Consider the following 26,105-nt stretch of genomic DNA (forward strand, 5'->3'; position numbering starts at 1 on the left):
AACCTTACCCTGCCTATTCTCAATATTTAAAGCATTACCCTGCTTCTCTATATTTTTAGGACAGGTATAAAGTTTAATAGATTCAACCCTCTTATGGAGCTTTACTCTTTTCCCGCTTACAGGAGCTTGTTCAGAGGTAGGTGAAAACTTTTCAAGTTTTCTTACAGGGGATTTATCTACCTTCTCCATCCCGGAGACAACTGATAATTTTCCCTCATCATCCCTACTCCTTAAGCGAATACCATGAGGCTGTAACTCTATTACAGCTCTCATATCACGGAGATTTTTCAATCCTAAAACCATTCGCGATTTTATATCGGATGTGATAGATACTTTCCAATTATAATTTTTCCCACAAACGATAACCGGTAATATGGGCTCCCCCTCTACTCCAAGACGGTTAGCTACTTCAGAAGAGATAAATGTCTTATCTGTCGTCGTATCAATTGAAGCATTGAGATCCATCCCACCTACTCCCACATGGACATAAATCCCATCTCCATCACTCTCACTCTCCCGTCTCTCGCTAGCTACTGTAGCAACTTTTGAGATACAAGACTTAGACATCTCTCCACCTTTTGAGCTACCTGTTACTCCGCTATCAACTATACTAGGCTCCCACTCTACAATTCTATCACGCATTTGAATACTCATATTATGCTGTTTCATAAACGACATACCCAATGACACATCGTGGGAAAGCCCCTCTACAACTACCGGTTGAAATGAAACTAAAATATTTTCTACTTTTAAATTAGTTATAATTTTTGTGGAAAAATTATTATACTTCCCATTGGATAATATTTTATGGTGACTACAATTTTCTTTTCTTACACACCCTACGTTCTCTAACACTTTAAGAGCTTTTCCACTAATACAAGATACCTCTACTCCCATATCTAATAGTGCAATAAATTTTTGCCCTGCAATTTCTACATCAATAAAAATGCGCTCATCCCCCAACTTTGACCTCGTACTTAAAACACGTGATAACTTCACTACAGCGATTCCTGATACCTTATTGGTTTGTGAGACACATTTACAATAATCAAAAATTTCTTTACACTTTTGACAACTAGAAATTTCGGGACAATTCGACTTCCAATGCCCTACTTTATTACAATTCCAACACTTAGGCTCTTGTATTTCTCCTACCCTATTTTCTCGCGTTTTCGGTGCGGCTTTAGACTGAAAATCACTCCGTTTTTGTTCTTCACTTTTCGTGCTTTTCAGAGATAACCTCCCGTTTCTCTCTTCGGCACGAATCGCCTCATACTCTCTGGTTACATCTAACAACTCATCTACATTTTTAACCCCTACACTACGAACATATAATTTATACCTCGGTAATAAATTCAAATACAATCTTTGAAGCATCCTATCTCCCTCATAACTACCTAACCGTCTCATTAAGGTAAGCAAGGCTTCGGCATACTCATCAGCCGGTTCGCCCTCCCTCTGCTTCCTTGCAATGATCTGACTCTCAAGGTCGTTACTATAAGAATGGGGATAATAACGGAGTTTAAATGCCTCTACAAAATCAGCCCACGTCCTCCACTGGGAGCGACGATTCCGCATCCAAAGTAGGGCCCCTCCCTCCATCAGCTCCGGCAAGGCTATAAGAGATTGCTCCCCAGAGATCCCATATGCGCCCTGGAGTTCCGCGAGCCTCTCGATGAAACTGGGAGCATCCGATACACCATCAAAATGTAAATTCCAACTTCTTACCTTGTCGCAGACTTCTCCCTGACTATACGTGCCTGAAGAGCGGGACAGTGCCGGCTCTGTACCTGGTTGAGAGGCAGCAGCGGTCCGGGATTGAAGGTGCTCGACCATCCTCCTCCTCAGCTCCTTCACAGTCCCCGCTGCCGACAGGCCGAGACTCTCTAGGTAGCCGACCGCTTCCTCCTTATTCAGCCGATACACCCACGACACTCTGGGGTCGGCTTCGCGTTCCGCGAGGTCCTCCCGGCGGACCGCCTGTACGACTTCATCATCCTGATGAGTAGTCTCTTCTCCGTGTACACTCATCGCGGAGTGGGATTCACCTAAACCCTCTTCGCGATTTTCTTGGGCGCCAGACGTCTTAGCCCCACGATGGGAGACGTCAGTTTTATTAGCATGACCTATTCCACCCTCTAGGTTTACTAATAATTGCGAAGTATTGCTACAACGCGGACTAGCTACAGCCGGGTATGGGTCGGGGTCGGTGACCGTATTGACTGGTGGAGATACTGGACCTACACTTCTCCCTCTATCCTGATTCTTTACCCTCTGCTTCTTTCGCGAGATTTTTACTTTCAGGGGAAGAGTGTTTGCCCGTGCCGTTGCTGGCCGATTCGGCCCTCGTCCCTTGGAATACAGGGTGGGTGTTAAGGGAGATTAAGATAACCCTATACAAGGAGACGGATCTGACTATCAGATCCCTACCAATAATTCTATTTATAAAGGTAGTACGCAATCTGAACCAACTGCGAATTGACGGCGAGCAAGCTGTACCTGCAAGCCGGAATGTGGTTTAGAGAATAGGGTACAGGGTATGAGGTATACGGTATAGGGTATAGGGAACAGAGAATCAATAATAAGATTATTATTCTCTACAGCAAATAAATACCTGCTCAATAATCCGCAATCTGAGAATTGCGCTCTAGCTCTCAGCAAGCTGGACCTGCTAGCTAAATACAGTATATCAATTTCAATTAAGTGGTAATTAAAATTTAGAGGATAAGGTTTTAGGTGTAGGATTTCTGAATCGCGAGCCTGCAGCTGCGAAAGGATTTTCAGCAATTCTGGAACTGCTAAACAGGATTTCCGCACTAGTCTGATGACTGCGCGCCGGTTATTAAGGGCCAGTCTGTAACTGCCCTTAAGGGTATGGGAATCACTCTCAATCGTCCGAAACGCTTTTAAATTAATAGTCAGTATGTCGACTATTATGAGAGGATAGAAAAGATTTTTCACAGACACAGTCTGTAGAATAATATCGGGAAGACAACAGTCTGTCGTTGTCAGGGTAGGAAAGGATTTTTCCAGGATTTTCCACAAGGAAAATATCGAGTCAGAGACTCCTAATTCAGGAAAAGATTTCGATAGACTTTTCCAAGTAATTGCCAGTCTAAGGACTACCACAAGATCGATCTCTAATCTGCAACTGAGATCACGGGAAAATTCGTGAATTTTCCACAGGGAAAACCAGCAAATAATATTTGCTATTGAAGAAGACAGGTTTCTAAGAATTTTAGAAAGGATTCGCGGGTCTGAAAACCCGCGACTAGGACGATCTCGAATCTGGAACTGAGATCAGGAAGGATTTTAACACAGGAAGAATTAAGAGAAAGGATGCCGCAGTCTAGAAACTTCGGCGAGGAAGTCCTCAAGCTGTACCTGAGAGCTAGAAGGATTTTAGAAAAGGGAAAGCTGAGAGAAAAAAAGAGAAAGGACGTCGCAGTCTAGAAACTTCAACAAGGACGAACTCAAGCTGCACCTGAGTTCTCTAGGAAAAGGATTGGACTTTTCCTACTTGGAATTACAGCAAGTCAGAGACTGCTAAGCGAATTTAAAATACAGGGCCACTCTATAGTATGAAAACTAAGCAAGGAAAATTTACCATAAGTGATAATAATCTCTCTACAAGGATAAAAATTTAAACGAGAAAACTATTCTCAAAAGGAACAGGGATTTTCCCACAAGAATAAAAATTAATTGAGAAAAACTATTCTTAAAAAGGACAGGGATTTCCTACAAGAATAAAAACTCAATGGAGAAAAATACTCTTTAAACTAAAGGCCACCTCACTACAGAGAAGGAAAAATATACGGACTACCAGTCCTGACATACAATTACCTGAAATGACGTGGATACTGATACGGAGAATAGCGAACCGATCCTCACTTCCCGTATTATAATTAAAAACGTCGTGAAGCGACAGAGTCGAGACTTATAAATTAAGTACTCAAAAATAATCCGCTATAAGAGCCTAGCTAAATTCCCCACTCAACTATTTGTAACACAAGCTTGAGATCCCTTACAGGTTTCAAAACCAAGGATAATTCGTTCACCCCCAGTGATACGAATTTAGGAAAAATAACCCACAAGAAAGAAAATCCCCCAGGAAGCTCTATCTTCAAATACAGTCGGCAATTCGACATACAATATTCCATTCACTAAAATACAGAATAGAATATTAACCCTCTAATACACCACTATTAGGAGCGCCGCTCGGAACGGAGCCGTACACAAACCCGTTCACCAAACAACTGCAACTCCCAGGTCTTCTAGAAGCTGCACCGGGTCGCTGAAAATTAGGAGGCCGGGGGAAAAGAGCTTCCTGACCAATGAGAGTCTGAAAAGACGATCACGCCACTGGTCATGTGACGGGGTTTTGACTCAGCTGCTCCTGATGCTAAGGGTGCAGCAAATGATGACAATGATAGTAATTCATATAGTAGATTAGGCCGGTAAACAATATTTCTATTCCAGAAATTTCATGAAGAGCGATACCGACTCAACTCGGTAGCCGAGTGGTAAACAAGATCTGGTTAGATGAATCCGCTGCTGATGATTTAAAGGGGTTGACGGCGATGGTGATAATGTGCATGTACACAACTGCAAATCTAACAAAATATATCTGGAAGTCGATCCTATTCCTATTCTAAAACAGAATAAATTCGCTAAATTACGCTGGACGACGGCTCTCTATCCGTCACAAAAATTCACTTTGTGACAATACTATAAAACTATGGTTGGAATCAAATACACTTATAGTTTCAATATAACTAAAGCCAAAATTATTGGATTTGCCGCGAGTGCAACTGGAAAGCCCAATGGTGGAACAAAAATAGGATTACACACAAACTGTTGAGACACACTTATATGCAACTGTCCGTATATTGAAGATGGAATAAAATATCTAGGAGTAAGTATTTCTAGGGAGTATTGACCAATACTTGCAGTGGAACTCCCACATAAGCTTTATTTTTGGAAAACTCAAATATATTTCCTATAAATTTTATAAAATAGATGAAACTTATCGAGAGTACCTTAAAATGATATATTTTGCTTTTGTACAATCGTTAATTCAGTATGGTAGGCTATAGTCGTTTGGGGTGGGGTCTAATGATATCCACATTGGTGATTTATTCCTAATTCAAAAGTGTATAATAAAAACAATATTAGATAAATCTAGCCTGTATCCAAGTGAATCTTTATTTGTTGGTTCAAAAGTTTTGACAGTATAAGACAATTTTATTTCAAGATACCCTTCAAACATATAGTTAAAAGTAAGATACATTCTATAGGATTGATAGAACATATTACAACTTGAGACCAGACAGTTCGCTGAGGTATGTTGTTCAAGATTCTAAGTTGAGCATGTTAAGAAGACAGTTGATGTATATGAGCTCTAGATTCATTAATATAATTCCATTTGTTATTCATCAAAGAGTAGATTTGAAGGGAATAGAGGCTTGGATTAAGGAAAAGTATCTCTTTCCCCTGGGACCTGAATGATGGTAATATAAAGCCTATATTTATTGTAATGTAGCCGATTATTCGACATGCATCTTCACAGTCTGAGAGTACTCTTGTATTAAAAGTGTCGACGACGGTGAAAATTCATGACAAGTAAAATTTGACTGAAAAATGTATGCCTCTTGGCAGTCGATTATATGAGGATGGCACCTGGAACTATCTACAGCAAATAATCGGGCCCGGATCCGAGCTACCCCTCTGTATAGAGATACTCATTCTTCAGGTTCAGTGAGTTAGGTACTAATATTAGTAATATATATATATATATATATATATATATATGAAGCACCTCCTCCCCATTATCCAAACGGGGAGCATCGCAACAATCCGCCGTCGTTGCTCCAGTAGAGCCCTCCTCAGGCTCGTACTTGTGCCATCTGTCAGCACTGAGTCGAGTAGTAGATCAATCAAGACCTTATCGTGCACTCTGTACACCCAGGAGTTGCTGGATTCGCCATCAAACTCTGGAGATGTCTCCTTGGGTATTTCTTCCAGTCTGGAACATGCAGTGGCCTCCCCGACTGGTGGCCACAGCGCTGCAGCTCCTTCCTCTTCCTGACCTGTGTCAGCGCCGCCACCGATCCTGTTTGGACCAGTGGCCTCCACCATTGTCCTCTGGTGGTTTTCGACAAGAGCTCTCCTAAGCTCTGCCATGGTTCCAGTTGTAGGCAGCCCTGCAGCGGCCGAGAATTTCACTGCTTCATCCCTGTAAAGCCATTCTTGGATCCAGGCCACTCTTGGATCACTGCTGTTGTCTCCTGTATCCTCCTTGTCGCCTTCCTCACCTCTGCAATTATCACTCTCTTCAGCACTCATTGCTGTTCTTCTCCTCCTACCTTTAGCCCCACGTTCGTGTGCCAATCTTCTGAGTAGATTTTTGCCCACATCTTCTTCTACTAGAATTCCCAGTGTCGCTCTGGGCCGGCTAGATTCAGTCGGCATCTGGGGTGGGCCGCAGCAGGGGACAGGAGTCTTGGAGGGGTGTCCGCCAACCACCCTCGTTCGAGTTGGGGGGTTGAAACAGGGCCTTGAGTACTTTAGAGAAATGTTTCCCTCTTTTAGGTAAGAGGGGCCGTGCTTTTGCACTGCCAAACAGGGTTGGGTGTGGAGTGAAAGGAGTAGGATTGCTGCGGTGTCCGCAGTGAAGGAGGTCTCTTTGACGGGAATAACGTTCCCGATAGCCACAATGTGTCCTCTTGTGTGTCTTAGATCTATTAACTGGAGTCGGTCACCAGGTCACTATTCTCGGGAACCGGGTGTTTTCCGGGGCTCTGGATCGATCTCGGAGTTCTCGCAAAGGCTTTCGCTAGCCTTTCTCGAGGTCCTCTTGCGATTCCGGATTGAATCAGCAAGCTGCAGGAGCCCGCGCACCGGACTTCTCTAAGTCCTTATCCTCGGTCACCGGGTGTCTTCCTGGGTCCCGGATCGATCTCGGAGTTCTCGCAAAGGCTTTCCCTAACCTTTCTCAAGGTCCTCTTGCGATTCCGGATTGAATTGGCAAGCTGCAGGAGCCCGCGCACCGGACTTCTCTAAGTCCTAATCCTCGGGCACCGGGTGTCTTCCTGGGGTCCAGATCGGTCTCGGAGTTCTCGCAAAGGCTTTCCCTAGCCTTTCTTGAGGTCCTCCTGCAATTCCGGATTGAATCGACAAGCTGCGGGAGCCCACACACCAAACTTCTCTCCTGAGCACTAAGTCTAAGTCCTCGGGCACCGGGTATCTTCCTGGGTCCCGGATCGATCTCGGAGTTCTCGCAAAGGCTTTCCCTAGCCTTTCTCGAGGTCTTCTTGCGATTCCAGAGCGAATCGGCAAGCTGTGGGAGCCCGCGCACCGGACTTCTCTTCTGATCTTCTGAGCACCAAGTCCAAGTCCTCGGGCACCGGGTGTCTTCCTGGGGTCTGGATCGAGTTCGGAGTTCCTGCAAAGGCTTTCCCCAGCCTTTCTCGAGGTCCTCTTGCAATTCCGGAGTGAATCGGCAAGCTGCAGGAGCCCGCGCACCGGACTTCTCTTCTGAGCACTAAGTCCAAGTCCTCGGGCACCGGGTGTCTTCCTGGGGTCCGGATCGAGTTTGGAGTTCCCGCAAAGGCTTCCCCTAGCCTTTCTCGAGGTCCTTTTGCGATTCTGGAGTGAATCGGCAAGCTGCGGGAGCCCGCGCACCGGACTTCTCTTCTGAGCACTAAGTCCAAGTCCTCTCAAAGCTTGAGTTGTACTACGTTGCTAGCTGCGCGCTGCTTCCTTCACTCTCTCTGTCGACTGCTCGCCCTGGACACCCGAACTAGACTGCCGCCTACTAGCCTTTCACGAGCCTCCCTCAGTGGCCGAGAGGGAGGGGAGTAAGGATGCGCAGCACTGCTGAGCGGTAGCCCAGCGGCTGGCTTGCTCGTTGACCTCTGTGATTCCATCAGAGATAACCGAGCATCTTATAGCGGCGGTGCCTCGGCCGCTGTGCTTGAGCCTCTGGCTGTCACGCAAAGAGCGCTTATAAAAATTATTCTAAAGAAACCAGTCAGATACTCGTCAGACCAGCTCTTTTCCGATTTCCAGGTACTGGATATCCGCCAGCTTTACTTGAAATCCATCCTCACATTTATAAAAACAAATAAAACCAATATCTTTACAAACTTACAACATGATTATCAAACCAGACACCGAATAAATTACGGATATAACTTTCCCAGATCAACCTTAACGTCACTGAACAGTAATCCCTTTCTACTTGCCCATTTGATTTATCGAAACCTCCCACAAACAATTATAGATGCAGAAGAACTGGTGCTGCCGCCTACAAAAAGAGAGTAGGTTTTTGGCTCCGCTCAATCGGCCGGGTGGCCGCCGCGGCGCTGCTGGAGTCGCCATATAGGTGACACGAAGCAGTTGGCACATGCTCAACCACAAACCTCACTAGTTTGTGATTTTGTATTCCAAGCCTTCATGCCTCTCTTATTTATTTTAATTATTTATATTCTGCTTTTATATTGTACTTTCTATTTAAGGTTGTTAAATCGTCAGTTCAGATAGCTCACAAGAAGATGAAGTATTCTGAGTCGGGTACTTGTGCTGTGTGAATCATCATACATACAGTTTGTATTTTGTACATTACAGGATTTAACATATTTTTTTTTTCTTATTTATAGGTTAAGCCAGAATCAATATAAATTATTGACTGTTTTTGCACTTGTATTGCCTGTATAGATTGTGTACTCTTTCCCCGCGCACGGATCAACAGTCCATGCGGGGAAATAATTATTCCATAATTATTATTCTGTTCTATATTGTACATTGTTTTTGTATTGGAATAAAGAAATTGAAATTGAAATTGAAATTATAACGAGCCCTAAACTCAATTCGCTTCATTAGTTACGATATACATCGTGACAACACACACACAGACCAACACCCAAAAATCATGTTTACTGACTTGAAACGTATAGAAAACTTGAAATCAGGGTACCTTAATTTTTTTGGAAAGCAATACTCTCCTTACCTATGGTAATAGGGCAAGGAAAGTAAAAAGTGAAAAATTGTCTTAAAATTTGAATTGAAACATGTGTGTGATCATTAAAGTAATGATCTTCATCTGATCTAATGTAAATAAAGTATAATGTGTTTACACCAAAGTTAAAAACAAAAGTTTTCAACATGAGTTAATAAGATTTTCTTTTCGCTGACATTTTTTTTATCAACAATGCTGTAGTTATTATGGAACAGCTGTAATTGTAGGGTAGGGATGGTTGGCGAGGGGGTTGCGGGGAAGATAGTAGCCTGTTATTAACAAAAGCTACCAGCTCTCGATGGATAACATAAATCTCCTTAATAACAAGGAATTTTCTGTTGAAAACACGAGTTATCAACTTTTTTCAAGAGAATTTTTTGTCAATTCAGTCAAATTGACAACTTTTTATTAATAACTCATGTTATCAACTCCGGTGTGAACGCAACTCAACATGATGTTATTAACTTTTGTAGTTAACATCAGTTGATAACAAAAATGTGAAAACTTGTGTTATTAACTCCCGTGTAAACGCAGCTTTACAAAGTGCAAGGTGTTTTCAACCAGTAGGTAAATAACAATATAATCTCACACACAAAACACAATTTTAATAGCAATACAATTGGAATATATTCAGAGAAACCAGTATATTATAGCCTGTAAGATTATGGCCAACTTATTTGATAGTGAACTGTAAACATATCATTGCTATAATTAACAAGATATTGATGATATACTTCTATTCTGTTGTTCACTTTGCCTTGTTGAATCCATCTCGAACCTCTTGAGCTGTCGTGAATTTCTCAGCCTCAGTAGGTGCAACCCAGGCTTTCTGTGTGCAATGAAATCAAAAGATAACAGGGGCAATAAGTTAATTGATTGGAATAAAAAACTGGAACACCAATAAAATTATGTTCCCCTTACAATGTTTGTATAGTAGAATCCACTTTCGTGACTCAGTCACTATTTGTTATGAGATGAGTAACATCAAAGGTACCCAGTCACTTGTTTCAAGACTTGAGCAGCCACTTTTTGACTACAGGTGTGGTCGTTGGCTGCCATGGCTGCCAGGATGACTGCCCTTGATGAAAGTGCTTGGTGATGGAGTGAGCCACTGCCTGCCTGGCTGACAAGGTAACCTGGTTGCCTGGCAGTTTGCACGTCCTGGATGCCTATTTTTTAAAGTGATTTCATAGTAGAGGGAAACCTTGGGAATTTCTCTTTCCATTGGTATAGAGATCACCTTCAAATAAGTACCTTGTTAATTATGAATTGAGAGAATCCAATGAGTTCTTAATGACTAGAAGTGGGAAAGAAGGAGAGGGTATCATGTCCCTGAGGCCATATGAGGAATTTGTCATCTCCATCTCGTTTCTTTTACTCACCCATGCCAAACTGGTGCTCACAAGCAATGCATTCAGGTTTGAAGATGAATATTATCTTCAAACTCGGGGTACAGCCATGGGCACCAGGTTGGCACCATCCTATGCAAGCCTGTACTTGGGCCTTCTTGAACAGGATTTCCTTTCCAAACAAACCCTACCAAACAAACCCAGATATGGCTCCGTTTCATTGACAACATATTCCTCATAAGGTCTCATGGACATGATACCCTCTCTCACTTCCTCAATCAACTTAACTCCAACTACTCTGTCTCCTCCACCTGGGATATTTTTGAATCCTCCATCAACTCCTTAGATGTCAATGTTATCCTTCCTGATTCCAATACCGTATCCACCGATACTCTCACCAAATCCAACCACACTCAAAAGTTCCTACACTTTGAGAGTTGTCATCCCTATGACATCAAAAGATCCCTCCCACATTCCTTCTCAGTCCAAGGCCAAAAAATTTGCAGAAAACCCCACCAACTTAACCAGTACCTCAAAGAACTCCACCAATCCCTCCTGAAATGTAACCATCCTCAAACATGTTTACATTGATTTAAGTATAATTCTCCATTATATGATCAATGAACATACACAAGTCTCTTTCATGTTTTAAATAGGAATGAGATAGCAATATTAGTTCAACATACCAGTACACCATCCTTGTAGAATGCAACTGCACCATCATAAGGATTTTTAAAATGTGCATCAAATGTAGTTGAATGAGGTTTTTGAATCTTCATACCCATAGTAACACTTGAATTGTGGAAACTCCGTTTTGCAGTAGCTCTGTAGAGAGAAGGTAGCAAATTATATTATTTTTATTTATTTAATCATTTATTTCATTCATTTCATTCATTTTATTTATTCCATTTATTTTATTCATTTTATTTATCTTATTTATTTCATTTATCTTATCTCAATTCAATTCAATTTATTTTTTCCTTCTGAATACAATTCAAGCAGTTACATAGAATCTTGAGCAATAAAGTTTATACAATTCAAGAAATGATATAATATACATACAAAAAACAAACAACAAAATATAGAACTATACTAAACAATAGAACTCTTGAGCTATCACAATTTTATTCTTGTATAAAATTCTTGTATCAGATAGGAAAGAGCTTACATAGGCAACAAAGGCCTGTGCGTAAGCTCGAGTTATCGTAACAATATTTGTTATATCTATAATTATCAAGAGAGATCTCAATTTTAATTAGAGATCTAAACTACATTAAAATAATTTTCAATTATGAAACTATAATCCCCGTGCATTAAGAAGGGATAAAAAATATAAAGTGGAAAACTGAATTATAAATAACTTTAAATTTAGAAATAAAAGATGATGAAAACCAAGGAATAGCGAGGAAGGCTACAATTTAAATAACAAATTCAAGTCAGGAAAACAGATCAGACAAGCATGACAGAACTGAAAAAAAAATCTCTCTGAAGGCGCCCAAATTGAATCAAACACGCACACCCCCAGTAACAATGAGTGAGACGGCATTATCCTCACTGATATCAAACAGCCAGTTCTTCAAGTGCCACTTGAACGCAGAGTTCGAAACTACATCCAACAATCTATTCTGGTTGGAACGGAGAAGGAAATTTCGGAATAAAATATGAGAAATGTAAAAGCAATTTGTCATTGAAAACGATCTTGTTTGTTGTATTGTGTTTATACCTACTGCTGATGCATATCTTGTATTATATGAATGCTCTGTAGGAGTAAATATTGAATAGGAATTATTATAGATGTAGATCAACAGATCTTTTATGAAAAGTTTTCTCAGTGACAAAACTCTGGACTCACTAAAAAGTAACGCAGAGGAATATCTTCTATTCTTTTTTAAACCTGCCTTAAGAATTGATTTCTGAACAGTCTCCAATCTGCTAATGTGCACCTGGTAGGCAGCACCCCAGGCCAGTATACCATATGATAGCAATGACTGGACGAAGGCATGATACATCTGTCTAATTTCCCTGGCATTTAAAACATCACTGAGACACCTGAATGCATATATATATTTTCTTAATTTAGACAATAAGAAGTTGGTATGTTCTGCCCATCTCACTCTCGAATCAAACACCACCCCCAGATACTTATAAGAAGAAACTCTTTGTATCACTTCACAAGAACAAGCATTCCTCTCATCAACTCCACATTCGTGAATTTTCAATGGATGTAAATTGGAATCTGAGTTATTACTTAGACTAATGGGCATGAACTTGGTTTTTGCAATATTAAGAGAGAGGGTATTCTGATCCAACCATTTCTTGATAGATCTTAGGTCAGACTCAGCTCTATCACGAGCCTCCTCCCAAGTTCTCCCTTCAACAAAAATTAAAGTGTCATCTGCAAAAAGAAATAGCCTCCCATGTAAATTTAATCTGGAAATGTTATTGATATATATGAGAAATAGTAAGGGCCCGAGAGTGCTTCCCTGTACCACCCCAAAGTCGACAGGAAGCTCATTACCATTTACTCCATTAATTGAAACACACTGCCTCCTTCCAGATAAATAACTAGTAAACCATGCAAGCGCATTCCCAGTGACACCTAAGGCTGACAATTTTCTGATAAGGTTCCTCCGATCGATACTATCAAAGGCTTTTTTGAGGTCAAGGAAGATTAAGATTGGATGCATATTATTAGATAGAGAAAAATGAAGCTGCTTGTTTACATCAAACAATATATCCGAAACATTTTTGTCACCTCTAAAACCGTATTGGCATTCTGCCAGAATGCCGTTAGTCGCAAGATAACTAACAAGTTGTTCTTTTACAATTCTTTCAAGAACCTTCGAAAAAACACTTTGTAACATATTTAAATCTGGGTAGATGAAAAGCCCTAACAGAAATAGTAATAGGTCTAAAAATAAAGTAATTGGCTAATATCGCCAAGCAGATAATAAACAAGATTAGATAGCATCAGCTTGTTCTGGCTAAATGGTACAAGAACTTAAAAAGGATTTGAAGGAAGTTTACTACTCATAAATAGATTATTTATAAAATATTTGAAGATTGAGGTTATGTACATGTATTCACGGATCGGTGACCTAGAGATCGATCAAACCGAAGAACGTAGAATCTGACCAAAACCCCTTGGCAGAGCTTTATTGCATTCGGATGGTGTGCAATGTGAAAAAACACCCGTCCACGTGGCTAATTATTAGGTAGCATGGAATTAATATTAATATATAGAATATTAACTAGCATGCAAAGAGCATAAATAAAAAACCAAATAAAAATAATTTAATGTATTCAGGAAATAAGAGTTACCAGGCGCATGAATACCTAATAAAATTTGCATGCACCAATAGTAAAACGGCAGTTAATAGGCGGCAACTGTAGGCCAATTCAAAAATATTTATATATATTTATATAAATGTACTAGATTTTGTGTAAAAATTTGTGTAATCTATGTTATCAATATGGCTCGAATGCAAAGAAATTATTAATCATATAATCTAAGCAATATTTTGGCATTTTTTGTAAGATCTATTTGAATTTAATGGCGGAGGATTGAGATATTTAAATTTTATGCTAATTTGAAAGTCGGAAAGAGGATCTGTAAAACTTGAGAAGGAAGAACCAGCACTCGCCAGCCAGATGCCACCATAAGAGGACCCCAAATATTTTAGAGCGAAGTACCTTATTAATAATTTTGTAAAAATTAAAGTTAAAGTAAATTATTAAATTTCTTAAAAGACTTCGTGATGCTATTGTGAAGCAGAAGTCATTTTTCATTTTAATTAAATTTATAACCCCTTGGAGGAGACGATTCCGGCTACCATATTCCCGGACCACATGGAGTTGGATCGACATCGGCGGCTTACAAGAAGATTTTCGACACGTGAGTGATTAAATTTGAATTTAGTGATGGGCGCCCTAGTGCTTCGAAATAATCTGATGATCAAAGCTAGCTCGCCGAAAGGGTTATTATAAATTGAGAAATTAATAAGAGTAATACTTGCGCAAGTAAAAATTAGTATTAAAGGTATTTAATTGAAAGAAAAATATAGATCAATATTTTAGAAATTTCTATTTAATCAAAGAAGTACGAAATCTAGGCTATCAAACGTATGCATACAATATTTAATTTTTTGCAATACAATTTGCGATAATTTATCATAGTTCTAATTCACTAGATGAATGGCTCTACCTATTCCGTCAGGTGCCGAATCTTGCACCCTGAGATAAAAATATATATTCGATACAAATAAATCTACTAAATACTAGAGATTTTAATATATATATATTTGGATTATTAGTGGCTAATTTATCAAGCTGATCTTAGAGCACATATTTTTGATTGAATTATCCAAGTCGACAAGTATTAGCAAGTACATGTCGCAGCTACATGCAAAAGAATGCATATGATTTCAAGATAAAGGCACATGGTAATGATTCGTGCCATAAATCTAGAATATAAAGTTTAGCCTGTGATATTTTTATTGATTTCAAATATTGTTCTATTTTTATATTATATTTTTTATCGCTCTATATATATTTTTTGCCTCGATTGATCTTTGCATTATTTGTGTAATATATGTGTGAAATTTTCATGGTGTGCAATTTATTTTTTATTCCTCATCTCTATAGTATAAGTATCATTTTTATATATATTTATTATTATTGAATTACAAGAGTTATTGGAGAAGCCCATATCTAGGCCTATCAAGATTTTTTAAGACTGAATACTATTAGAAAACCACGACCTAATTATATTAAATCTCATGCTTTACCGACTGATGCCAAGCAGGAGGCTAATCGTTATTTTTATATAAAGAATAACGTGACACAAAGACATGTCGCCCAACGTGATAGGCCACGGATACGACACAAAGACATGTCGTACCAACGTGGGACTGATGATGAGAGCCAAGCTCATTGAATAATTATTTGAAATTAAGTCAATAACCATATTGAAAATTATAGATAACTTATACGAGTTGTGAGGAAAACTGGCGAAGGGAAATTTGTATTACTTTTTGGGGAATCAATAGCTTTAAATAAAGAGAAATTATATGTTTTAAAGAAAATTTTATATTATTATTGTAGAAAATATATTTTATAGAGAGAGCTATTATATTTTATGGGCCTAAACTGCTAGTCAGAAATCAATGAATAGTATTATTATATTATAAGAGCTTAAGTAATAAATAGGTTACCTGGCTTGTAATGTCCATAGGCCTATCCTCATTTGTGTCCTTATTAATGCCTTGTTGGCCAAAACTTTCACTTTTTTAACAAACACTTGACACTTAATCCATTTTTAAAATATGAGTCTCTTTTCGTCCACGCAAAGTAAGGTAGCAGACACACTGCAGACGGCGATAGTAGCGGAGATCGACGCTGAGGGGGGCGCGATGGAGTCCAACGCCCAGATCTCTTCAATCACCGCCAAGAATCCTGTGAACAGTAATAAACCGTTAAATGTCTCCCAAGAAGCAATAAGGAGGGTTATAGTAGAGGGGATGATCAAGTCATTTTCTAATAGTTTAGAAAAAACAATGACCACAGTAATGAAGAACTTAAAGGCGGAAATGAAGGAAATGCGGGAATCACTGAAGGATACATCGGTAAGAATGGATAAGGAGACTGCGGAAAGAATAGATAACCTACCAGCACAAAACACTTCACAAATTCATGAAATAGCTACAAACAGGAACAATAGTCAACTTATTTCCATAAATAAACAACAGAATAGTAAATCTACACAAATAGCTCACCTAAATTCTGATATAAATCAAAACAAAGTACAACTTAATTCATTGGAGACAGCCGTTGGAGAACAGCAATTATTTTCATCTGAATTAAATGCCGAAGTAGTAGATAATGAAACAGAAGCTTCTAGTCATTGGAAACAGGCCCAAGAGAAGTTGGTACAACTTGAAAGTCAAATACATCAATTTCCGCACGAGAATATAGAGCCTATTCCCATAGCAACGTTTGATTCACTACACAGTTTCAATGAATTAGGCCGTTTTGACAATACAGACCGCTATCTCCAACCTAAAGAATTTATAGATCAGATAAAACTAGTTCAATCATTAACACCCACCTCTTGGAATTTTTGGCGTCTTCGTTTGACTAGTTTATTGATTGGCGAACCCCTGATGTTCTTTCGGAGTAGAGTCCATGAATTTACATCATTGGATGAGTTTGTAGCTGTCTTCCTGGAACAGTATTGGAGCAGAAGTAAACAGTTGGACGTGCTAGCGGACATTATATCATGCGATTTCAACCCTAATTTAGACGGTGCATGTACCACTTTCGTCACTGCCCTACAGTTTAAAAATTCTCAATTGAGCGAGCCCATTAATGAATCGGCATTAGCAAGTATTATTTTAAAGAAGCTACCGTATCAAGTTAGAATGGCACTCGCCACACAACCCATTACTGATTGTAAGCAGCTGATAAATCATTTATATGGCATACAGTCTGTGATGGCCATATCAAACCACCGTTCAGACCAGAGATACGCACTAAATGTTTTGTTATGGTGTTTAATGTTGGTAATGGCTGTGATATTAATAAAAGACTGTGTTGTAGATAGGATGGAAAATATTATATTGTTATTATTAAATGAATCTATGATTGATAATTGGAAATTTAATATTATAAAAATGTTTATTGTTGTAAGCCTAATGAGTTATAATGAACCGAGATCAAGAATATTAAATGATAATGAAAGGAAGGATGAGTTAAGAGTACAGATTGATTGGAAAAAGAATGGATTAAAAGGAATTATCATAAATGAAGCTTGGAATTATTTAAAGGAATACACCAGATACCAGGGCTTTAAATTTATGAAGAAAAAATTATCAATAGGACAGCCTCACAAATCAACAGCAGATAACCTAGCCAGCCTACAACATCTACAAACAGAATGCAAGAAGATGCAAGTAAACCACGGGATTTTTACATGCAATATCGTCAAATTTGAAATAATATGATAAGAAATCAAGGAAAACATTATTATCAAACCGATTACTAACCTTCCTTAATAAATTTAATATTGGTATAGGACCTCGTGGCAACAATCCAATGTTTTAATTCCTTCCAGCCGTTAGAAGCCTGCAATAAGGAAAAGAACAATTTTTAAATATGTAATTAAATTATATACATCAGATAAAAAAGGACACAAGCGGGGATAATAAAATTAAAATTTGTTAATTACCTTTTTAAGAGAAAAAATTGAGCAGTTAGGTTAGTTATGAAAGTCGATAGCAAATTCTGATGTAACATGTAGCACTATGAATTGTAGAACAGCGACCAGCTGACCAAAGCCACCCAAATCAAATGAATGTAATGTCTGTTGAACATATGTTTATAAAAAGAAGTACTGTACCCAAAGAGTTATTTATTATTGTTATTTATTATATTTATTAATGTCGATATATTTATTTATATGTTTTTATATTTATTACTTTTAATTATGCCACGTTTGTTACCTGAAAAGACTTAAAGTGAATACCAGTTACCAAAACCAAAGAGCCATTAGCAAAAGAAAGTATTGTACCTGATGTATAGAAAATTATTTATATTAAGACCTAAGAAATACTATAAGATATAAGCCCAGAAGTTTATGAATCGAAATTATTGTCTAAAAGGAATCATTTATGAGAATTATGAAATGTGTGTAGTTAAGTTGGCGGCCCTGCAAGCGGCGAATTTAAAAATTACTGTGTTGTAAATGTTGTCAGGAGGAGTGCGTTTAGAAGTTTATATTTATGATATTTTTATGTGTGTTGAGGAGGAGAATTTGTTATTGTTTTTGATAAAGGTATAAAGGAGATGCAGCAAATATGTCTGCGAAATGTGATAGAAGTAGGAGAGTATAATTTATAAATAAAGTATAGTGTATATCAATGTATTGAAGGGTGGGTTTTCATTAAAAACATTGTGATTCTCAAATATTTTGAATTCAAACCCAGGGGCGCGTGTAACATATTTAAATCTGGGTAGATGAAAAGCCCTAACAGAAATAGTAATAGGTCTAAAAATAAAGTAATTGGCTAATATCGCCAAGCAGATAATAAACAAGATTAGATAGCATCAGCTTGTTCTGGCTAAATGGTACAAGAACTTAAAAAGGATTTGAAGGAAGTTTACTACTCATAAATAGATTATTTATAAAATATTTGAAGATTGAGGTTATGTACATGTATTCACGGATCGGTGACCTAGAGATCGATCAAACCGAAGAACGTAGAATCTGACCAAAACCCCTTGGCAGAGCTTTATTGCATTCGGATGGTGTGCAATGTGAAAAAACACCCGTCCACGTGGCTAATTATTAGGTAGCATGGAATTAATATTAATATATAGAATATTAACTAGCATGCAAAGAGCATAAATAAAAAACCAAATAAAAATAATTTAATGTATTCAGGAAATAAGAGTTACCAGGCGCATGAATACCTGAATAAAATTTGCATGCACCAATAGTAAAACGGCAGTTAATAGGCGGCAACTGTAGGCCAATTCAAAAATATTTATATATATTTATATAAATGTACTAGATTTTGTGTAAAAATTTGTGTAATCTATGTTATCAATATGGCTCGAATGCAAAGAAATTATTAATCATATAATCTAAGCAATATTTTGGCATTTTTTGCAAGATCTATTTGAATTTAATGGCGGAGGATTGGGATATTTAAATTTTATGCTAATTTGAAAGTCGGAAAGAGGATCTGTAAAACTTGAGAAGGAAGAACCAGCACTCGCCAGCCAGATGCCACCATAAGAGGACCCCAAATATTTTAGAGCGAAGTACCTTATTAATAATTTTGTAAAAATTAAAGTTAAAGTAAATTATTATATTTCTTAAAAGACTTCGTGATGCTATTGTGAAGCAGAAGTCATTTTTCATTTTAATTAAATTTATAACCCCCTGGAGGAGACGATTCCGGCTACCATATTCCCGGACCGCATGGAGTTGGATCGACATCGGCGGCTTACAAGAAGATTTTCGACACGTGAGTGATTAAATTTGAATTTAGTGATGGGCGCCCTAGTGCTTCGAAATAATCTGATGATCAAAGCTAGCTCGCCGAAAGGGTTATTATAAATTGAGAAATTAATAAGAGTAATACTTGCGCAAGTAAAAATTAGTATTAAAGGTATTTAATTGAAAGAAAAATATATAGATCAATATTTTAGAAATTTCTATTTAATCAAAGAAGTACGAAATCTAGGCTATCAAACGTATGCATACAATATTTAATTTTTTGCAATACAATTTGCGATAATTTATCATAGTTCTAATTCACTAGATGAATGGCTCTACCTATTCCGTCAGGTGCCGAATCTTGCACCCTGAGATAAAAATATATATTCGATACAAATAAATCTACTAAATACTAGAGATTTTAATATATATATATTTGGATTATTAGTGGCTAATTTATCAAGCTGATCTTAGAGCACATATTTTTGATTGAATTATCCAAGTCGACAAGTATTAGCAAGTACATGTCACAGCTACATGCCAAAGAATGCATATGATTTCAAGATAAAGGCACATGGTAATGATTCGTGCCACAAATCTAGAATATAAAGTTTAGCCTGTGATATTTTTATTGATTTCAAATATTGTTCTATTTTTTATATTATATTTTTTATCGCTCTATATATATTTTTTGCCTCGATTGATCTTTGCATTATTTGTGTAATATATGTGTGAAATTTTCATGGTGTGCAATTTATTTTTTATTCCTCATCTCTATAGTATAAGTATCATTTTTATATATATTTATTATTTATTGAATTACAAGAGTTATTGGAGAAGCCCATATCTAGGCCTATCAAGATTTTTTAAGACTGAATACTATTAGAAAAACCACGACCTAATTATATTAAATCTCATGCTTTACCGACTTATGCAAGGGAAACACTTTGGCAATTTTAAAAATATCAGGAAAAACTCCAGTCTCCAAGCTAAGATTAATAAGGTGAAGAAATGGTTTAATGAAAATAAATAGGTTTTCTTTCAATAAGGAGGCCGAAAAACCATCAATACCCGGGGCAGATCCGCCTCGCAAGGCATTGACGTGCCCAATAACTTCAAGTTCTGAAACCGTGTGGAGGGTGAACCTAGTGTCCAACCCAAAGTCCCAGTCATCAACCAACAAAGCACCGCCCGAGTCAATTGAGCCGGCCAAATTCTGTCCGACAAATGAAAAAAAAAATTGAAATTGTCTGCTACATCTCTGCAAACAGTAGGAGTTATAGTAGTTACAGATGGTAAAAATTTATTAATGGGAAAATTTTGTTTAACATTATTACTGCCTGCCAGTTCGTTAATAGTTCGCCAAAACATTTTTGGATTTCTCTGATATTGATCTAGCTTTCCTCTAAAATATGATCGTTTTGTTGCTTTTAGAATGCTTGTTACATGTTGTCTGAAATTACGATAATATATCTTTAGCTCCTCATTCAAGGGATGCTTTTTGATTCTCTTGCTGATTTTATCTCTTTCACGGATCAATTTAATGAGGTCCAGGGTGATCCATGGCTTGAGTTTTTTCATTCTCGTCGACGACTGCCTAAAGGGTTTTTTTGAATTATTCAACGCCTCTGAAAAATTTTGACAAAAATTGGTTGAACAAGTTTCAACATCCTGATTATTATTTATAACGCTGTCCCAGTCAGCCTGACACAAATTTTGGTACAGCAAAGCATGGTCGATGAATTCTCCTGCGGGATGGTTCAATGTAGTTATTGGCCTGTCAGTTGAGAAGGATATTGTTAAACCAATGCTGTAATGATCCGTTATATTCAACTGTAGTGTAGCCGACTTTACATCATATATGTTCTGGTACCAAAGAAAAAAGTGATCTAAACAAGTACTCGAGTCATTTGCTACTCTGGTCGGTTTGTCTATGCATTGGGTGAGACCCGCTCCTAGGAGAGTATTCATGTATATGTCAGTATCTTGAGAATAATTGCCTATTAGATCCAAGTTAAGATCACCAGTCCATATTACGCTTACGTCTCTATTAATGCTATTCACAAGTTGCTCTAGAGAATGGAGAAATAATTGGATATCGCTATCAAACGTGCGATAGAATGCTAATAAATTAAAGGTTTTATTGTAAAAAGTAAAATCCAGCTTGAGCCCATGAACATCACCAAGAGAAACCTGGTTAGAGATAACTGATAAACGATTACTGTAGAAAACAATGACCCCATCGGCTCTATTGCGCTGTTTATCGGTAAAAACAACCTCATAACCCTCAATCGGCTGCACCTCCTCATCGCCTCGTAGCCAGCACTCAGACAAAACTATTATATCTATTCTGGGCAATTCATTCAAATAAAATTAGGAGCTCGTCAAAATTCCTGGAAAAACTTCTTATATTAATGTGCAATACTGTAAGTTTGTCCTCGCCATTCCTGGTTGAGAAAAAAGTTTTATATTCAGAAATATTCTTCAATTCAGTACAAGGAAGAGAAAGATAGTGATTGTATTGACTATCCTCATCCTCATCCATTACACAAAAAAACACAATCAATCATAGAAAAAAAAAAGAACAAAGATTAAAACTGAAATCAGTAATTATTCATTACTTCTGCTAGCCGCCCCAAAAAGAAACAAAAATGATGATACGTGTACTTGAAAAAAAGAGATACTAAAAATTCCTTCACCTCACAATTCACCATGTGGATTCAGAAAAAAACAGTCTTCCGTAATAATGAATTATTATATCTTTACTAAAATGATAATGAAAACTCGAACAATGTCTCCCACTACTTTGTGCATCACTGTACACAAATTTTCGTCAACTAAGTTCAATCATTAAGAAGTTTGACAGTAGCGTTCATTGATAAGACGGCAGCCGTTAGTAAACAAAGGCTATAAAAGTAGTAACTATCGCTCCGCCTATCAATAAATGAGATTAGATTGAATGAATTAGAATTATAGGTCAAAACTGAAAATGAAAACTTACGTTATACTTCCTTGCTACAGTACTTTACTTGCTCCTTTTCAATTCAATCAAATGTATATTCAATTCCATGTATAAGGTATAAGCAAGAATGTAATAATAATGAAAATATAGTTCTACTCTCAGAAGCTATGCAATATACTCATATAATTTCATCTGTCACAAGAGACTCATGGAAGGTAGTTTATTACAGTTCTGCTCTGAAAATACGACAAGATGATGGGCGACTCCAAAACCAAAACCCAGAAGTGCTCAAAATCTGACTGATTCAAGTACAAAACAACAATGAACAACAAATTATGCAATAATCTTAGTACAAATAAATAAATAATAAAATAATCTCAGTCCTAGCTAGCAAAATTAAGTCCGTAAACACTATTGTAGATAGAATTTAATAATACTGTATTGAAACAAACTTTAATTATGGGAATCAGATACATTAGATGACTCAGAAAAATCCGAAAAATCGTTCTCGGTATTAATAATGAAAGCCTTTCCGCCATCGTCTATTCTTATTTTGATATTACCGGCATGATCAGTCCATACATATTTGATCTTCCTATCACGCTGAAGCTGTTTCGCCCTGGCAAACAGTACCCTACGCTTAGGCGTCAGCGACCTGTTGATGTAGATTGGTCGAGACTCACCAGTCAAGCCAACGTGTCGAGTATTCAGATCGCCCTTCATCTTTCTCTTATGCATCAGATCATGAGCGTCTCCACGGCGCACGAACTTGACGATGATACCAGGTGCGGGACGGTTATTCCTATTCTTCAACCTATGGCAAGCATCAATGGAATCCTTTGCAATGTTCATTCCCACTGACTTGCAAACCTTGATAACAGTTTCTGTCACATCCTCATTAGCCAAGGATGGAACACCGTTGATTTCCAGGGTGTTTCTTCGCGAATACTGTTCGAGATCATCCATCTGGCATGAGACTGCGTCCAGTCTCGCGCGAAGAGTCACATTTTCGTCGGAAAGATTTTTGATGACCACTTTTTGAGCTTCAATTACTTCAGCTTGCTTAGCCAACATTTCACCATTTTTATCAATCTTCTCCATACACGTACGGATGGAAGCTGACAAGTCTTCCCGCAACTGACTATTACTGCTCAAAATCAACGCCTTTAGATCTTCCAATGAAGCATTCAAAGATGCAAGTGTAATATCCGAATTGTTTGTGGCTGACGCAGTGTTCACTCGCACTGGTGTCGTATCACTGTTGCTACGCTGAATTCTAAACAGTTTAACACAACTTTCACAGGACCAACCGGAACCACTAACGAACTGATCTATCTCAGTTTGACCCAACCCGACACATTTCCCATGAAAGTACGATTTGCACTGTCTACATACAATTTTATCTTTGTTGTTTCTGATAACTGATAGATTACATATGTTGCACAAACTCATGACTATACTGTACACAACCAAAAAAATAAAAACTGAAATAAACTGTAACTTTTGGTAATTATTGTTACACTATGCTTAAATTTCAATTTTTCAGAAAAAATGCAAAATTTCACAACACGGCGCGGCTAGACTACGAGTAGATTTCAGTTCATTGCAGGCAACGAATGGTAGATGATAACAAGCCAAAAACAAGCGACCGTCTCTCACCAAGTCTGGCAGATAACTCTATCTGAGTCTATCTAGATAAATCTATTTCATTTATTTTATTTATTTTATTTATTTTTTATTTTATTTATTTTATTTATATAATTTATTTTTTTATTTTATTTATTTTATTTATTCTATTTATTTTATTTATTTTACTTATTTTACTTATTTTACTTATTTTATTTATTTTATTTATTTTATTTATTTTATTTATTTTATTTATTTTATTTATTTTATTTATTTATTTATTTATTTTATTTATTTTATCTATTTTATTTATTTATTTTATTTATTTTATTTATTTTATTTATTTTATTCATTTTATTTATTTTATTTATTTTATTTATTTTATTTATTTTTTTATTTTATTTATTTTATTTATTTTATTTATTTTATTTATTTTATTTATTTTATTTATTTTATTTATTTTATTTATTTTATTATTTTATTTATTTTATTTATTTTATTTATTTTATTTATTTTATTTATTTTATTTATCTCATTTATTTTATTAATTTTATTTATTTATTGATATACTTATACATATAAAGGCTCACAGACAATACCATGAAGAGCCTCCTTTACATAATTGATATATATAAATACTACATAATAGAGAAAACTTGTAAGATGAAAAAATACTATGGGAAAATTATAGAAAAGGATAAGATAAAAAGTAAATCAAAAATTGAAATAATAATAAATATTAATAGTGAAGATAAAGATAACAAAAAGAGTTTCATCCAGTGCTCATAACATTTCATGACTTAAAGGAGCTACAAGATAAATTCATTTCACAATTTTTCTTAAAGACATCAAATGAGTTCGAAAACAGAACAAAATAAGAAACGAATTATAGTGATGAGTAGTTCTCACAAAAGGGATGTTGAACAATATATTCTTTCTAGGCCTAGCATAAGGTACATTGAAATTCAACAAATTTATGAATGATGAAATATGAACTTTATGATTTAAAATGTTGAATAATAGCAATAGAGCATTTACAGATCTGCATAATTCCAGAGAGTGCACTTTAAATATCGATCATAACTCACTAGTTGGGAAATAAAAGGGACGAAAGAAATTGAATTTTTTATGTATAAATGTCTCAGAATTCTATTTTGAATTTTTTTAATTTCATGAATGTCTGTCACATTATAAGGCCCCCAAACTACTGCAGCATATTCAAATTTACTGCAAACTAGTGCATTGAATATTCTTAAACTAACATCACAATTAGTGAATGGTTTGGTATTGCGAAATATAAAACCCAGTAATTTATTAGTACTACCTGGGGTATAGTTAATGTGGCTCTTGAAATCAAGTCTTGGGTCCATGATAACTCCAAGATCTCGGATGTTATTAACACACTCAAGATTGTCACCTCCCAATGTTTTGTGTGATGAATTTTTCAAATAGATCTCATGAAAAGAGAGAAAAATTGTGATTACCTTTTAAAATGAAGGAATTTGCTAAAGGAATAGTTAGCGACTGAGCGATAAAGCTTACTTATCAATAACTGTATATTTGATAAGAGTACCGTTCTGTACTGAATATTTTTCTAGGAAAATTATTCAATAAATTGTAATTATTTTGCAAATAAAGCACAAATTATTTATGAATCGCTCACTGATTTTGAGGTTACACTTTGTTTACTATCGATCAGATGTTTTTAAAACAGTTCGAACGCAGCTGACTGATTCAAAGCATTGTCAAATGTCATGCCGGTTTTCATGCAAGGTAAAATATCATTCCTAAAAATTATAAAACTATCAATAAAGGATCAAGAATTTCAAAATAAAAAATAAAATGTATGTGTTATCGTTGAAATTATTTATTATTTAAGAAATTATATTATACGTCAGGTCTTATTGTAACTAAATAGGTCATAGCATGAAATTATATTATTGATAAAATGGCAGAAATTAATTATAATAATCTCAAACCTAATAAAAATTGTACAAGAATATTAATTTATTAATAATTTAATTCAACTGAACCACATGGTAATTAAATCTCTATGGCAGGTCTAAGCCAATCACAGTGCATAGAAATAGCACCAAGACGGTGATCGTTTGAAAGCAACACATGTTAATCTATTATCAGACACCAACC

General features: G+C 36.6%; 1 protein-coding gene across 1 annotated transcript; it reads right to left on the minus strand.

Moving 5' to 3' along the window:
- Positions 1-9,602: 9,602 nt before the first annotated feature.
- Positions 9,603-11,209, minus strand: LOC111058660. The gene is made up of 2 exons (XM_039435605.1): positions 11,055-11,209; positions 9,603-9,848 (listed from the first exon to the last, which is right to left on the minus strand). The coding sequence occupies exons 1-2, from the start codon at positions 11,151-11,153 to the stop codon at positions 9,768-9,770; spliced, it is 180 nt and encodes a 59-aa protein (XP_039291539.1). The 5' UTR covers positions 11,154-11,209; the 3' UTR covers positions 9,603-9,767.
- Positions 11,210-26,105: the final 14,896 nt, after the last annotated feature.

Source organism: Nilaparvata lugens, chromosome 9, assembly GCF_014356525.2.
Source record: "Nilaparvata lugens isolate BPH chromosome 9, ASM1435652v1, whole genome shotgun sequence".
Taxonomy (NCBI): Eukaryota; Metazoa; Arthropoda; class Insecta; order Hemiptera; family Delphacidae; genus Nilaparvata; species Nilaparvata lugens.